Source organism: Limulus polyphemus, unplaced genomic scaffold (genome assembly GCF_000517525.1).
Source record: "Limulus polyphemus unplaced genomic scaffold, Limulus_polyphemus-2.1.2 Scaffold1629, whole genome shotgun sequence".
Lineage (NCBI taxonomy): Eukaryota > Metazoa > Arthropoda > Merostomata > Xiphosura > Limulidae > Limulus > Limulus polyphemus.
Window position 1 is genome coordinate 155,611 of NW_013667239.1, and position 17,848 is coordinate 173,458.

Consider the following 17,848-nt stretch of genomic DNA (forward strand, 5'->3'; position numbering starts at 1 on the left):
CAACTGAATCTGAACCCTTTCAAACGGCCCGGCATGGCCAGTTGGTTACGCCGCTCGACTCACAATCTGAGGGTCGCGGGTTCGAATCCCCGTCCACCAAACATGCTCGCCCTTTCAGCCGTGGGGCGTTATATTGTGACAGTCAATCCCACTATTCGTTAGTAAAAGAGTAGCCCATGAGTAACTGCCTTCCCTCTAGTGTTACACTGCTAAATTAGAGAAGGCTAGCGCAGATAGCCCTCGTGAAGCTTTGCGCGAAATTCAAAACAAACAAACCCTTTCGAACATGGAAAGGGCGAAACTACTAAGTATTGATGGGACTGTTCAGTTTTGTGCTTGTGTTATATTGCAGATTAATATCAACATCAAATCTACGGCAAGACTGCTCATTTTATTACGCCATGACACTTTGCGCATAAAACTTGATATCATGTATTACAAAACAAATTGAAAAAGTGAATACATTAAGTTTTCTAAATAACTTACAATTTTATTTATTATAATTGTCAGTTTTGTAAATTATAGAAATCCTTTTCATATCAAAATAAGCTAAAATTGCACATTTGTTGAATAATGTTCTAATAATAGGCATATAAATAAAACCTTTTTGTATAACATTCTAATATAAATCACATGCGTGAAACTTTATTAGACCTACTTTGACTGACCACGTGTTCCCAGTCGCCGTGTTGTAATGCTTGGAAACTGGTGACGAATAATCTGGCAAAACATATATTTTAACATTGAAACTTTAATGTAAATTACTAGTTTTACACAACTTGAAAAGATATTTAGAAGCAGCAAGTTGTACCAAAAGCGAAATCTTGATTACAATTATAAACTGGGAATGACCTATAATAATATTTTTCTTATATTTATTTATTTGTCTTTATTCCACAATTGAAATGTAATAAAATTATTTATTTTAACTCTGAGGTACTTTTAATTCGTACAAATGTCTAACACTTGGTTGATCAAATGATATTGTGAATTTTGAGATAAAATATATATATTATTTGGATTTAAATGTTTACTATTAGAAAATAACGGTTGATTGATTAACAGAAAACATCTGCTTTTTAATTATTAGACACTGAAAGTGTAACCAAAATCTTAATAAAGAAGTATTATAACTCCAATGATGTGTTTAAAGCAATATACGTAGGATTAAACACGATGGGTAAATTTCAGCTGATGATGATTCAGTTAAAATAGGAATAGCAGCAGAAATCCTAAAAGAAACGTAATTCAATTTAGCAACAACAACAAACACAAAAGAAATAAACAAATAATTAACTTAGAAATCATGTCAAAATTAGATCTGATGAACCATTGATCAAAGGTTACGAATAATAAAACAAAAACCTAAAAAAAATCCTGCGGCTTGGTCAAGTTTAACACAACTCATTGCATCACAGTGTACAAATACACCTTAAGTTCACAAACCACTTTCTTATAGGAACTGCAATACTAATGTTACGTAAGCCTAACTTACAAATAAACTTAATTACAGAATTTCCTTACTATTAGACATGATAACTATCATTACTAACATTGAATTGAAGTACTCATTGAATGTTATCTTCCAGTGGCTCAGCGGTAAGTCTGATGACTTATAACACTAAAAAACAGGTTTCTATACCTGTGGTAGGCACAGCACAGTTAGCCCACTATATAGTTTTGTGCTTAAAAACAAACAAACAATAATTGAATACGCAATAACTCATTACCTATCTGTTTCACTGAGTCTCCTTTTTTATATATAATTATTTTACATTTACTACGCAAAATTTCTAGGTCATTACATTACAACGTCATCTTCACTTTAGCAAACAAACATCAACATTAAAATATTCAAACTATAACTTTAAAAATGTTTTCTTCCTGGATTGTGAAGTTTTTGAACAATTCTAATACAAAAATAAAATAGTAAACTAAACTGTCCATTCACCAAATCTTTTTGCTGGATTTTATTTTCTGAGAGTTATGGTATACAGATGGGTTGGTTTCTTGTCCCTTATTGTCACGTACTCTCCTGGTGGCTTTATTATTGGTCTTCTGGAAGTGATTTCAACAAGTACCCTGGGCTCTTCAGCGGGTTGATTTTCTGCAGGTAAGTTATTCTCTGAAGTTGATCAGCTTGATGTTCTCTCACTGACATACATATAAATATGATCATGGTGGATGAACTTTGGCATGGACTACATGCTCTTTTGGTTCTCCTTAGTCTCTCTGCATATTCTGTGTAAGGTCCTACCGAATTACTGTCTTTTGGATGTGATTACACAACGTCTAATGACACTTTATGTTCTCTCCCAAACATCAGTGGTGATATGGCATTTTTGTTAACCGAACATCAAAATGTCGTAAAAATGTACCAATCCTTTTACTCACGTAACGTTACGTATACCAATGGCTAGAAACTTGTATAACTTGGGTCTTGTGCTTGACCCTCTCTAGGGAGATGCGAGCCTATCTGAAGGGGTGGTACACATATTTGTACCATTGATTTGAGTTAGGTTTTTCTCCCCTGTAAAGAAGCATGGAATAGCCAGTGACGTATGCAACAGTGCGCTTTAATGTTTTAGTCTGAATTTTGGGTGGTCATAAGACAATACAACTTAGTCCAGAAGTTATTTTACAAAATCCAAAAGGGAGAATCAATATAAAACAAGAACACCTAATGGAACTGTTACAACTGGCTACATTTATTTGCTTCCAATACAGTTTCATGGACTTGCCATGGAAATACGTTATATTGTACTTTAGTCAACATTTTCTTACATCGTATAGGCAACATGCCGTAGTCACTTCCTTATACAAGTCTTCATTTTGGCTTAGATATGTATACGACGTTATTTGTGGTTACATTTATCAAAATGAACAAACAAATTCCTTCAACACATAAAAACCTAATTTGGTAAAAAGTTTAGAAAAAAAGGACCTTTATACTCCAGATATATATCTAAAATAATATATATTTTTAAATTTTAACCAACGTTTCGTCTTTACAGCTTCATTAGGGTTAATATACACAACTGTTTGATATTCGAATATTCGTAGGATTATAAAGCTGACTGTAATGTTCAAGTTCGATTTTCTAAATTAAATACATTGATATACTGTTGAGTGTTGATTTAAATACTAAAACCTGGGTATTTGAGAATGATCGCACCAGAGATCGAAATATTGTACTTTTTAAAATAAAATTTGTTCCTTAATGTAAAATCTGTAACTTTTGAAAAAAAAAACAACACAACGTATAATCAATAAGTAAAGTAAAACAAAATTATTCATTTTGTTTATTTGTTCTCATGCGTTGGGTTCTTTAAGTTGTTGTCCATGTTTGATTTATTCTCTGCATAACATTTATCATTTCTGTGTTTTGCGGATAATTTAAATGTATCTGTCGGTTTTCACGGACAGAAATACACGAGACTAGTTGAAAAATAACACTTCCGTTCTTATTAAGTTAATTTTAAATTTAATATTTTTTCAGCTTTGATTTGAATCCGAGACTAGGCGGGGGATAATGTGATAATCCACTAGCGCTTGGACTCTATCAACTAAGATAAAGTGATAATCTATTAGCGCTTGGGCTCTACCAACTAAGATAAAGTGACAATCCACTAGCGCTTGGGCTCTACCAACTAAGATAAAGTGACAATCCACTAGCGCTTGGGCTCTACCAACTAAGATAAAGTGACAATCCACTAGCGCTTGGGCTCTACCAACTAAGATAAAGTGACAATCCACTAGCGCTTGGACTCTATCAACTAAGATAAAGTGATAATCCACTAGCGCTTGGGCTCTACCAACTAAGATAAGGTGATAATCCACAAGCACTTGTTCATTAGGCATCCTTTAACAACTCAAACTATCACATGTGTACACCTTTTTCTTTAAAAATTGCTTTTAAGTTACTATTAGCCCCTCGGTGGCTCAGCAGTACGTCGGTGGACATATAACGTTAAAAAATCGGATTTCGATAGTAGTAGTGGGCAGAGCACAGATAGCCCATTGTGTAGTTTTGTTGTTTACAATATACAAATACAACTATAAACTGGAAGAATAATTTGCCTAATAACATGGTTTAAGACCTTTAAAATTTTCGTTCGTAGGCATATTATATTGTATCGTATTAAATTTTGTTAATTTGATATATTGTGTTGTGAGTGAAATCTAACTGAGCATTTATCACCTACCTTTCCAAATGCAGCAGCTCCTACTGGAATAAAACCCTGTTTCTGGCAAAAGTCTAAATAATGTTGATATAACGTACATCGCGGCAAGCAAACTCCTTCAGATAGTTTGTAATTTTCATTAACCCTAAAGTAAAATAACAGAAAAATTAAAATTATTCCACTTTTTTAAAAAGTCTTAGAAATTAGTTGACTAAATAATTTAAAACAACAGAAGACAAATGTATAGAATTTAATGGATAAATATACTATAAATAGTGAAGTTCGAAGATACTTAATGAAATGTCCCCCAGTGACACAGCGGTATGTCTGCGGACTTACAACGCTAGAAACCGGGTTTCGATACCCGTGGTGGGCAGAGCACAGATAGCCCATCGTGTAGCTTTGTGCATAATTACAAACAAACAAACAAACGTAATGAAATAACATGTATAACTATTTTTGAACAACTGAATGATGCAAAACTAAGAATACAATACAATAAAATTATTGTGGCATTTAACCCAAATTTTTTTTCGTGGCTCAGTATTTTATTCCAAACCACTCACATGCCAGCCAAGTGCTCTACTAACTGAGCTAAAGGATTAACCCATTAGAAACTGCTAGTAAGGCAGCTTTTAAGTATTCAAAACTACCATATTAGCCGGATCTGGCCACCATTTCAAGTGCCCACAATAGTCAGCTAGCACCCAATATTATGGTATTCGGTTCGGATCTATAACCAGGGATTTAGCATTAGACCTTTTAAAATATACAGATACACTGATGCAAGATTGAATTTCAAGATCTTACTTGAGCTTTCATATCAGGTGCCCCGAGGAGAAGCCACCACTTTGGCCAGTTACCACAAACTTATGTCTGGCAAACAGTAACAAGTTATACGGAGAAGCACATTTCCAGCTTCGTCTTGGCTATGTCACTTCTGTCTGGCAAACAGTAACAAGTTATATGGAAAGGCACATCTCCAGCTTTGTCTTAGCAATGTCACTTCTATCTGGCAAACAGTAACAAGTTATATGGAGACTCACATCTCCAGCTTCGTCTTGGCAATGTCACTCATCAAATTAAAGCAGTTGTCTTCAATCTTGGATCAGGTATTGATAGCGTAGAGAGGGAGACACTGCAAAAAACTATCATTCCGTTTCACCTCTCCATTGAGCGAGCTGCAGCTCTTTAGCAAAAATAATCAGTATTAGCTAAACTGGGCCCTAACAATAAAGTGCACATGTGCTTATTGAGAAGGAAGCAGTGATAATGCCAAACGTGTAGCTGGTGTTTTATGGTGTGTTACAGGTGTAGTCAATATCCTTTTCCTACCTAGTATGGACAAATGTCAGTATGCATTGGAATGTGGCCAGTAGTTTAAAACGATAGATCTTGCCCGTAAGTACTGGCAAACCGAAGAGACCAATGAAAGATGACATGGGACACAGCTTTTAACAGTACTTTGAGAGCACTGTATGATTTTGTGTATCATGTCATTTGGTTTGTGTAATACAACTGTCACTGAAAAGGCTGATGGAGCTTACACTTAGATGTCTGCAATGGGAAAGAGTCACGTCTAATTGGATGATATATTGATCCTTACTCGCACAATTCAGGCTAATGACAATCTAAGAATGATTTTCTAGTGTGTGTGAAGGATTCAGACTCAAATTCCAATCCAGGAAAATGTGCATTCATGCTCAAAGAAGTGGGATTTCTAAATCTCATAGTTAGCAGGAGCATAGTGGCCACTGATCCTGAAAATATGACAGTTGTTATGGGCTGATCACAACCTGCAACAAAACAGGAAGTTCACAGCTTTCTAGGTTTGCCATCATATTATTCATGGCTTATAAGTACACACTATTGTATGCATTGATTAAGGCTGACATTTTTGCAAATGCATAAATGTGAAAATGCATTCCAATTCTTGAAAAATGCCTTGATTGGTCAAAGTTGATACTAGCTTATCCTTATCAGCACTGTTCTTTCATCCTGGATCCTGATGCCAGTTATAGTGGAATTGGAACAGTTTTGTCATAAGTACAGGATAGTATAGAGTGTGTAATCACGTATGCGAGAAGACACTAACTGGTCCTTATTTCTGATACTTCATGGACAAGAAGGAATTGCTTGCAGTTGTAGCATTTTTCAAACATTATCACCACAATTTATATAATGGGAGCTCACCATTCAAGTTGACCACGTATCATTGGAATGGCTAATGAACTTCATATATCCAAAAGAGATGAATGTGTGTTGGATACCGCAAAATATAACCCCGCATGGTTAGTAGCAGAGAAATGTTAATGGATTATTTCGCCAGTCATTGAAAGCACGTTCGTTTATTTATTGTTCAGATCCTGGATTATGTGAAGCAGTCAAAACCATTACAGTAGTAGCAGTGACAAAAATCCATATGAGTGGTGGAAATTCTAGTTTTAGATTGTAATCGTTAATTACTTCAACATTATTTAGACTTTTGCCAGAAACAAGGAGCTGCTGCATTTGGGAAGTTAGGTGACAGATGCTCACTTAGATTTCACTCATAACACAATATATCAAAATAACTTCGGGAAGAGCAGCTGAAGGACTCAAATATAGCTTAGGCGCTACTTGTTACGCATCAAGGTGAATCATTGTTATCAAGACTGGATAACACAGTACATAATAGAAGTCAATCATAAATGTGATATATACCTCGTCTTCTATCCGAAGCTGAGAAGGGCAATCAAGCAATCATTATGTGCCATTCATTATCACTTACTTCAATAAGTAGGCTGAAGCTTATCCATATGTTAAACCACAGTCCATTGAAGATATTTTAGATAAATACTGGATAACACGATTTCAAGCACCTAGAGAGATAAACAAAGAGCCAATTGTGATACCCAAGTTTTTTTCACAGGATTGTCGAGTGTTGTATGTGGTGAAAATACACACTTCACAATATACTCAGTCTCATGATTTGGTTGAATATCTAGTGCAACATGTCAATCACATATTTTCTGAGATGTAAGCCTTGACTAAACTGATTGGGAGGAGAACCTATGTAACTGAGTGACATTTGACTGATTGTCCTCTAAGTCTCTTGGTGTTCGAACGAAAAGATCTGACGTATGGTCCCCTACCCAGTGCAGATACAATGCACAATGTAGTAGCCAGGACGCAATGACAAACTCAAAGGGCGCGAGTACATTGTAATCATTTTCAGTTTTCGTTATAAATTTTGTTATAATTTATTGATGTTCCTTATTATTCCATAAGCGAATTCACTCATGAAAAAATCTTTGATATCCGACAACAATTCGGTTATAATTCTTATTTTATTAATAAACGAACGATTAACGTTGCATCGATCAATAACAATTTATTTGAAATCTGACAAATCTGAATAATCCACGTCAGCGGTATGCAGCCGTCGATGCGATAAAAAACACAAAAACCGAAAGCATAAGTACAAATATATTTTATCTTATAAATATTGATTTACAGCAACTACTACTTCAGTTACCTAATATTTTTTATACATGAGTACATTGGAATTATTCAAGTTCGAAAAAAGAGGCATTATTTTACTTTTTTAAGGCAGATTTATAGAGGGCGCATTTTTTATGAGAGGGCGCATTGCGCCCTTTCGCGCCCCCGTGGTTACGGCACTGACAATGCAGTGTTCATATAAATTTTTAGAGTAGCTACATATGCGTTTTCACACCAACAAAAGGAGTAAAAAGCTAGGTATCGTATAAGATGCTATAACAAAACAGTAATAAAATAAAAGTTGAGATTGTTGACTAGCTTTGGCTTTGGTATATGCCTGCAGTGCATAAACAACTCGTTCACATGATGTACTTCAGCGCGTCAAACACATCAACAAGCTTATACGCTACATCACGAATGGGTCTCTTAAAAAGAGTTTAATCCAAGAATCAGAAACACAGGAGTAGGTTTACTCTTACGACGAGAGCACTCCGTTGTATGGTCTCAAATACGTTGATGAGGAGGAAGATGTTGGCAGTACATATTTGACATTTTGTAAAGAATTGAATGAGAAAACACCAGTAGTCTGTCATCATTATAAATGTCATTAATTACTTGGTCAGTAGTTAAATGATCAGTAGAAATATCCATGACTGAAAGAAAGTGGTATTCATTGCCTTATGAGCTACTGAGTGATGGTCCGTGGTAAGATGTCTACAAGATGTTGTATGATAGCTGCTTGACTATAGTACAGAGATCAACATCTGATAGGGATTGAAAACTTTACGTTTTAATCTATTGAATGATATTTCATAGTGAAATGTTGATCTGATATCTTGAGATAACAGCTCGATTTATCTAGGGAGTTGTAACGGCATTTCACTGGAGCATATCACATGATATTCTCTAAATACACAGGTAGGACAGATGAGTGCCCCCCAGTAGAACAGCGGTATGTCTGCGGACTTGCAACGCTAGAAACCGGGTTTCGATACCCGTGGTAGGCAGAGCACAGATAGCCCATTGTGTAGCTTTCTACTTAATTACAAACAAACAAAGGACAGATGAGGTTACCATCTAAGATCCAAGAAAATGCGTAGTTGATTTCGACTGTTGATGATAATTTGGAATTTTGACAAACCAAAATGTTGAAAGGACTTTGCAAACTTTGCTTTTTGAATAATCAAGTCAAGTTTTTTGGCAAATGTTGATGACCGTACAAACTTCTGAGCGAATGTGGGATCTTGCGCATGAGCCAAGAATACTTTGTAAAGTGTCGCCACGTGCGATGACGATTGTTGGTTTGTGAAGTGAATAAGACAGATATACTCTAATATAGCTTGAAAAATTAGCACGGATGATATAAATCGAGGAAAATATGCATAGTTTTTCTAGTTGTTTTTTAATATTTGTGATATTTCCTCTGTTTTTGTTGACGTAGTGGCTCTTTAAGACCCCTATACAACAAATTCAAATATGCATTCTTATATCCTGCTAAAGTTATTTTCAGAATACGTAAACTACTAAAGGAATGTAATATTAACAGTAAAGATTGACTGTTTGATTGATTTATTGTGTTTTCCAGAGCAAAGCCTCATTGGGCTATCTGCATATCTACTGGATCTACCGTGGGGAATCAAACTCCGAATTTTAACGTTGTATTCTTAGACATACAACTGTCCCAATATTAAAAGCAAAGAGGTCTGACATTTGATTTTGTACAGAGATAAGAGGTAACTACAAGATTGCCTGGTAGATTATATTACCCCAGACTTTTCTGATGAGGATACTGCATCATTAGGTTAAAAGTTTTAAACATGTTACTTTTTGTTTCGTTTGAGATTAGCCATTTATTATGGTTTGGATCTTTGCTATCCGTGCAGCCAGCCTTTTAATACCTTTACATCCATTGAATTCAATATTATTAAATAGTTTTTGATTGATTTTTTAACAGATGTACAAACACTGTATTTTGCATTTATGGCAAATCTACTAAGGCTATATGCCAACATTTCTAATTTTGAATTACTGACCAGAGGGAAGGCAGACAGCAGTCACACACCACCCATCATCCATGCTAAGGCATTGATTGTCAATATTATAACATATCCACAGCTTATAGTGCAGGAAATGTTTTGTAGTATTGCACGAATTCGAACGCAGCTCGCCACATCCGAAATCCAGATCTCTACCATAGGGCTAATAGGTGGCCGCAAAAACACTCCCTATGAACTTAATCATCTAGTTTCTTGTTAGCATTCAACTCTTTAGCCAAAGCTGTTGCAGTTCAGTCTAATAGGTTCTCATAAATATTTATTTACGTAATAAAATAATTTATTTTTGTGGCTTTTACTTTTGACCTAGCCCCCACTGGCACAGCGGTATGTCTGCGGACTTACAACGCTAGAATCCGGGTTTCGATACCCGTTGCGGGCAGAGCACAGCTAGTCCATTGAGTAGCTTTGTGCTTAATTACAAACTAACAAACTTTGACCTAAGCTAAGAGATTTTTATCAAGAGCTAGGCGAGTATTTTTTGGGTGTTAAACGGCTTTACCATTGGACTTGGTTAAATTTCAGTAAATGTTTAGAAACGTTTACTTGGAGAAAAAGAGATTACTATTTCTTGTTCACATTAACATAATATGACTACCAGTCACCAGATCTCTTGGCAGTATTCCGAATTCCTGTTAAATTGGGTCATTGTTTTTAATTAACTTTTTTTTTCTCAGGTGAATTCAAAACTGTCCCCAAATGGCTCAGGAGTAAGCTTCAGAGCACATAACACTAAAATTCAGGATTAGATTCATGCAGGATCCAGTGCAGATAGCACTGTGTGTAGCTTTGCGCTTAGCAACAAACAAACAAGACACAAATTAAATTATTCCCTTAAGCTAGGTATAACAAAAGTATATTAAAATCAGAATTCTTTAATAAATGTAACAAAAACTAGGAGAAGTTATTAATATCTGAACTTGCACATTCCAGTGCTAAGCAACTAATATTCAGTTTGATTCTAATAATTATGTACTTAAAGGTTAACAACTATAGATCGTTACAAAAGTTATAGTCAATGATGGAGAATGACATCCCACATTTGTTATAAAATACAATAAAAAGAGAGATTTCTCACTGAAATGTTACAAAATTAGATAATTTATATTAGCGTACTATCACGTTGAGCTTGAAAAGCGTTGGTCAAATCTGCATGTTATAAACAACTGGTACCAATTCAAAATCTCAGGAAAGAAGTATATAAAAATTTCATACTAACCATTCCAGCGTAGCGACATATTGAGACGATTTTCTAACAGTTTTCTTTTCCTTCACCCGCTTTTCATCTTTAATAACACAAGGTGTTGAACTGGTATTGTTTAATTCAAACTCTCGACCTAAAGTAGCGACAATGGAAACATATTAAAGTCGAACTAATACATCAACGTTGAATATATATTTGCAGTATATAATATACTGCCAATAAATACTTCGTATAGAAATAACTATTTTCAATAAATGGTAGCAGATGTAAGAAAGTAAAATTGTGAATTATATATCAGCATTATTAGTATTATTTTTCATGGTTCATATTTATTACACTTAATGACCTTTACGGTTAAATGTGTGAAAATATTTCGAGCTTATTGATTAGTCCTTGACACCATTTATAGCTGGTAATTGTAAATTATATATTTTGGCAATAGTATCTACGGTGTTCTGACATGGGTCTAGTGGTTAGGGCGCTTGTCTCAAAATCTACCAGTTGCGGGTTCAACTCCCATCACTGAATATGGGCCTAGTGGTTAGGGCGCTTGTCTCAAAATCTGCCAGTTGCGGGTTCAACTCCCATCACTGAACATGATCCCCTTATAAACCGTGTGGACGTTATAAAGTGATTATAATTTCCACTATTCGATTAGAGTATCCCAAAAGTTGGCAGTGGGTGATATTGACTGGCAACCTTCCCTCTAGTCTATCACTTCCAAATTCGGTATGGCTTGAGCAGGTTAGAGGTTCAAAGGGGAATTTTCATCGTGAATGGCACCTCATGTGCATCTGAGGTAAAGTAAGTGGCCAGATCACAAACTCCTCTGATTTATGACTCTAATTTGAACTAATGGCCAGATGGAAGGCAGCTAGCCAGCCTCAACTTTCAATAGAAGGACTTTGTCCGAATCTTTCAACCGAATAACGAGATTAACTGTTTCCACTTTTATAAAGCGCCCACAGTTGAAAGTGCGGAGAGTGTCCAACGGTATCACATCTCGGAACCAAGACCTTTTAACCACAAAGCTGCACCCGCTTTATAAAATTCAAATGATGAGATATCTTTAAGAGCATGCATTATAAAGATGCAGAAGTACGGTTAACCTACGGAAAAGCACCCCCTTAGCTTGAGGGAGAGCGTATAATGCTAAAAATCGGGATTCAACACCCACATAGCCAATTATGTAGCTTTGGGGCTTAAACACAAACAAAGAAAACACTTAGGAAAGTGATGTTGGGTGTTACTTAAGGTTAAAGTCTATAATTACTCCTTCGGGAAAGTTAAATACACAAAACTACACATTTTCCAAATTAGGGGTTTAATGAATAGCAATAACAAACGTACTTTGGACACAATTTTAGATATTAAACTTCTGTAAAGGATTTCATTTGATATTCTATTCATGATATATAAATGGCTCTGAAATCTCATTGAATCCTAAAATTACCAGTGTTTATCTGGTGATGCATTCTGTTTATTATCAACTTTATGCTTTTACTTGATTACGAGAAAGAGTATAACGGCAAAAATGCGAATTATTCGTTACATAACTGAGCCTGCAGCTAACGACAGAGATAAAAAGTTAAAAATTTGTAGTTGTCTTACTGTGGTGTTTCACCACAATTTCTTAATTAAAAAAGCGATGATTAAAACATTGTGGTTCGAAATCGTTACTGCAACAGGTAGGCTAGAATTAAAACATTGTGATTTCAAACAGTTACTGCAACAAGTGAGATAGAGTTAAAACATTTGGGTTTGAAGTCGTTACTGCAACGGGTAGGCTAGAATTAAAACACCGATTTCAAACAGTTACTGCAACGAGTGGGCTAATATTAAAACACTGTAATTTGAACTAGTTATTGTAATCACATAGGATACCTTTTTTCTAATTGGATTTTAGACTACGAGTACACGAAAAATGATTTTTTTAACAGTATCTCATTCAATTATACAGCTGTAGTAGTTAAGACGAAGTGTTGTACACTGTTACTGCAATACTACTGCATATACATAGAACTATTTCGTCCATTTATACATGCTGCTTATATATATATATGTGTGTATAAGAAATTTCATACCAAGTTCCAACGTTGCTTGTTGAATGGTATTCTGCCCTTGAGCCATTTGATTCCACATTCCAGTCAGAATATAGGAGTAGATTCACTTTTTTTAGCAAAAATTTTCATTTACTTTGATCTGAATAGAAAAAACAGATACTACAGTTTTGGCGTGATAGCCTACTCTGGTGAAGACTGTGTTAGCTAGTTCCCTAATACCGCTAGAGATTTGCAATTCAACAGCAACATCCTGTTAGAATAAAATAAATAGATCTATTTGAAAATGGAGAAAGATGTTTAAATCTATAGTGTAACTTAATCATAAAAATTTAGAATATTTAAATATAATTGATGAATGGGCAGTAAAACTTAATATAATAAAATCTGAAATAAAATTGTATATCGTACATCAATGAGGATAAAACAAAAGCAAACATTAATATCATAATATCGTTCCATTCTCAAATTACGTAAGCAGGTAAATGTAATTAGCATTATAATAGAGAGATAATCACTACAAACTTCTCTTTTTTCGAGTTAAACATGACATCTTTGGTTCATGTTAAATGAAAAGCCACTAACCTCAAAAACATTCATATTTGTATCACCTAGATGAATTAACTTTAAGAGATTCCAGTAGAAGCAACCGTATAATCCTCAAACTTTCAAATATACCAGGCCTACCTCGTAAAACTTAGTTTCCTAGTTTGAAATACACTCAGTTGAATTATCAAAACAGAATATAACACTTAGATGAGTAAACTAAGCGGAATTTGACTGCTAGTTAACGAATTATTTAAATGTTTGTTAACATAATTGTTACTCATCGTAGCACAAATAGTTATAGGTGGTTTTAATCTCTGAGCAACATATAACAATGCGACATGTATCCGCATAGAATAATTTGCTTTCCCAGCCAATCAGTAATGAGTAACGACAAAACAAACAGACGAACGTCTATGCGGGTAATCTTCGTAAACCTATATCTGCACCTTTTAGTTTTATGCAGGCAATGTACGATAAATATGCTTACATACATAGATAACCTACACTTCTTTTAATGGGTGGGACCACGTGGGCAAAGTTCATTGAGACGACCTGCATGGTTGGACGAAGTAAGAATTTTTTTATATACCCGTTGTTCGAACTAAACGAGGCTTAAGCGACTCCTATAGATCACTCAGCTATGAAAGGTTTTCAAGCAATATTCCGACTACAAGAACGCATAGGATCTTCAACTTTACTGAATAATAAAATGTGACGTTTTGTTTACGCATAATATATATATGTGGTTGATAAATACAATGAAATAATCTTAATTAGTGACACTAAAAGATGTGTTTAGACAAAACGTTTTTAATTATACCTTTTACTTAAAAGCATTAACATGAACTTTTATTTAGTTGATTACCACAGATTGTTTGTTTGTAGTTAAGCACAAAGCTACACAGTGGGCTATCTGTGCTCTGCCCACCACGGGTATCGAAACCCGGTTTCTAGCGTTGTAAGTCCGCAGACATACCGCTGTACCACTGGGGGGCATTACCACAGATAATGGAATAATTTTTAGTTGCTTATAGATATAGAGATATGCTTTAAAAAAAGAACTGTTATCAATCTTTTATACTGGTAATGAGAGTAAAATAAACTGTCCAAATTGCATTAACTTCTTATTAATAGACCTTTAGCGAATAAATAACATTTCAGTGTATATGTGCTACCAGTGAAACTAGAACAAAATATTGCATAAAAAGAGAATTGCTATTTTAATGGTTTTATGTGAATTGTGTTAGATTTGTAGACGTCTAATACTATTTTACCTGAGAAGATAAAAAGGAAATAATACAGGTTAGAAACATGAAAATTTGTCTAAAAAATGAAAATAAATCCGCATTAACAATTGTTCGAGTAAAGATGAAAGAAAGAGAAAACTGGACTTCTCTTTTTATATTAGAAACATAGCTTACAACTGCCCAAAACCTTCTACTAAGGCTAAGCGTAACTTGTGAAAACAATGTTCCATGTCCCATACTACCCTATTTTCTATTTCTTCCATCGGCGGTAGTGGTCAATCTAATGACCATGATTAGGCATAATTGTCTGATACTACAATTATACTGTAACAAACTTTTTCAAAGGATGATGAGGTCATTCTTAGACTTTATTTTGAACGTGGACTTCGGCTTTCAAGGCCACATTTAGGCAGATAAAAACACAAAAGTTCATTTAATGACCATGATTAGGCATAATTGTCTGATACTACAATTATACTGTAACAAACTTTTTCAAAGGATGATGAGGTCATTCTTAGACTTTATTTTGAACGTGGACTTAGGCTTTCAAGGCCACATCTAGGCAGATAAAAACACAAAAGTTCATTGGAACTACGTCTGAGGACGTAGCAGATGTGTTGTCGAATGGACTGTTGCGATTTGCAGTCATCTTTCTTATTGAAACAACCTTTCGTTTTCAGGAATGGCTGGGATCTTTTAAACTTTATGCTTGCGAATATTCAGCAACTCTAAATCCTTGTTTCTTATTTATTAAATGGTACCAACAGAGAAGTCCAGCTTTATCTCAGCGGGTTTATGGATCAGAGGGTTATCTTTCGTAACCAAGGTCTCTTTGCGAATGAGGGTATTGCTGCGGATTGGCTTGCGGTGTGGTTTAATAGTAGTTGCTTTCCTAAATGCTCCGCTAAGTGGGTTATTTTCCATTTTCGTGACAAACATTTAATGTTTCTTTTTTTGACATAATCTTCCAGTTATAACTATATCCTTGGCAGGAATGCAATTTTGAATGGTTATGGAATTCGCCGTGAACCAAATACACAGGTGCTAAACATGTCGCCATGCTCTCATGACTTGCACCTGCAACGTCATATATATAAATCGTGCATGTAAAGTACAAGTAACCCTCTATGCGGGTTTGTAAGTTCGAAAATCAGCTCATATCAGTGTAGAGGCGTCTATATAGTTTTTAAGTTGGAACAAAAGCTTAAGTCGGCCTAGAGACTTGCTTTAAGCTATATAATAATTCGAAGTTCAGTAAGATTCCCCAGACTGCTACTTCATCAATGTCGTCAGTCAACTCCAATTAACAGGAAAGGCAAAACAGAGTTTCAGCTTTTCTATCTCCACATTGACCAGCATACCAGACATCCTGCTGAGTTTTTATAAAAGGTCAACTGCTTTGATAAGTTAGATCATGAAATAGTTTATTGTACACACGTTGATTATTTCAAGTCATATGCAACGATGAAAACGTATTCTACAAATTGTCATGTGCAGTAGATCTGAAGGCCTCTACTCCTTCTGCAGTAGACTAGTTTCGTCGAATTCACGGCTCATCGATACTGCGTGGGAGAGGAAGCCAAGAATTGAACAGATTTCCACGTATTTCGTGGATTCTTTCCTTTGTTCACTGAGGTTCCACAATCTGTTTAGTTCTTCAGCTGCTTGAACAGATAGGAGTACATATGATTTACGTCGATTTTCAAACGGAGATCCTTCATGAATATGTTGCATACTGTTGCTTGAGGGCATTTAGACGCTATTGCCACTGAATTTTGTGTTTGTATATTTTTACCTGGTATTAGATGGCACATTTCACTTACCACGGTTGGGGCACGATTTGTTACAGGTCTCTTGGATGGTCCAGGGTTCACCAAGTTGATCCATATTCCTTTCTTTCCAATACCATTAAGTGCGCGGGATATCCCTGTCTCGAAAATTCTAAATTCTCGATCGAAACATATTTCTATAATCTGAGTATATGAATGTTTTGCCTCAGTAAAGACTATTAACATCATTCTCAAAAGCGAGAGCCTTTCGGTGGCATCACGCTACTTATGTAACTCCAAACAATGTCAAAATGTAGTTCTGATAAATGCTGTTCCATTACGACCTTGTGTTGACGGCTAATTGCAATTGAAAGAGTTGCATAAATTCGCGCACATAAAACATTAAATATATATATATACATATCAACTGCCAATTTTTCTTTTACTCAATTCACTACTCCAAGTTTTGAAGCAAGAGTGGGCGAAAATCCCACAATCTAAAATTGACGAGATGATTCTCACGATGCCCCAACGCATCAACGAACTCCACGAAGCGAAAGGAAAATCCACTAGATATTAATTAAATTATAAATATATCAATTCATGTGAATATGACTGAAAAATTCCATTTTTTTTTTGAAAATATGGTGTCTATTTACTTGTGACCACGCTGTGTATATAGATATATACATAGGTTGAATATATTATATTAAAACTATATTGGAGCCTCATAACTTTGGTAGAGTTCATTTCACCATATCTGTTCATATTCTATCTGACAACCATGCATATTGACATTAGTCCTGCAGCGTAGTTTCCAGTGTAAAAGGCTCCATGGTAAGGCTGTCGTGTCGAAAGCACACTCTTCTTCCCTGATGCTTTCTATAATTCATCTTATGTACGAGGAAGGCTGTTTTCAAGCACCCGTTTCAACATTACTATTACACAGAAATATATATAGGTACTGCATCCAATGACTTGAATGGTATGCCTTCGTATGGAATGATATGAACAAATCACTCTTCGAAGTTTTTTTTTTGTTGTTGTTGTTTCTTGACTTGTCGGTCGAGTATGGCCCAAAGGTTTTTGATGGGGTTCATGTCAGGAGACTGGCTCAGCCAGGGCAACTTCTGGATACCATTTTCTTCCTGCCACTTTTGGATGTTTCTAGCACGGTGCTCCATCTTCCTGGAACAACGTTGTGTTCTTGTCCACGACACCAGAGGAATAGAGTGGCAAGAGTCCTTCCTCCAATATCTCGACGTATTTTGCAAAATTTATATTGCCAATACACTCCA

General features: G+C 35.3%; 1 protein-coding gene across 1 annotated transcript in view; it reads right to left on the reverse strand.

The window, feature by feature from the left end:
- LOC111087003 (DNA-binding protein RFX6-like) overlaps positions 1-17,848 on the reverse strand; it is a 77,850-nt gene that overhangs the window by 45,234 nt on the left and 14,768 nt on the right. Inside the window, exons 3-6 of the mRNA XM_022392053.1 lie at positions 13,010-13,127; positions 10,941-11,058; positions 4,206-4,329; positions 659-720 (exon numbers count right to left, since the gene is read on the reverse strand). Coding sequence (XP_022247761.1) covers positions 659-720; positions 4,206-4,329; positions 10,941-11,058; positions 13,010-13,067 — 362 coding nt within the window. The 5' untranslated portion in view covers positions 13,068-13,127. The remainder of the gene's footprint in view (positions 1-658; positions 721-4,205; positions 4,330-10,940; positions 11,059-13,009; positions 13,128-17,848) is intronic.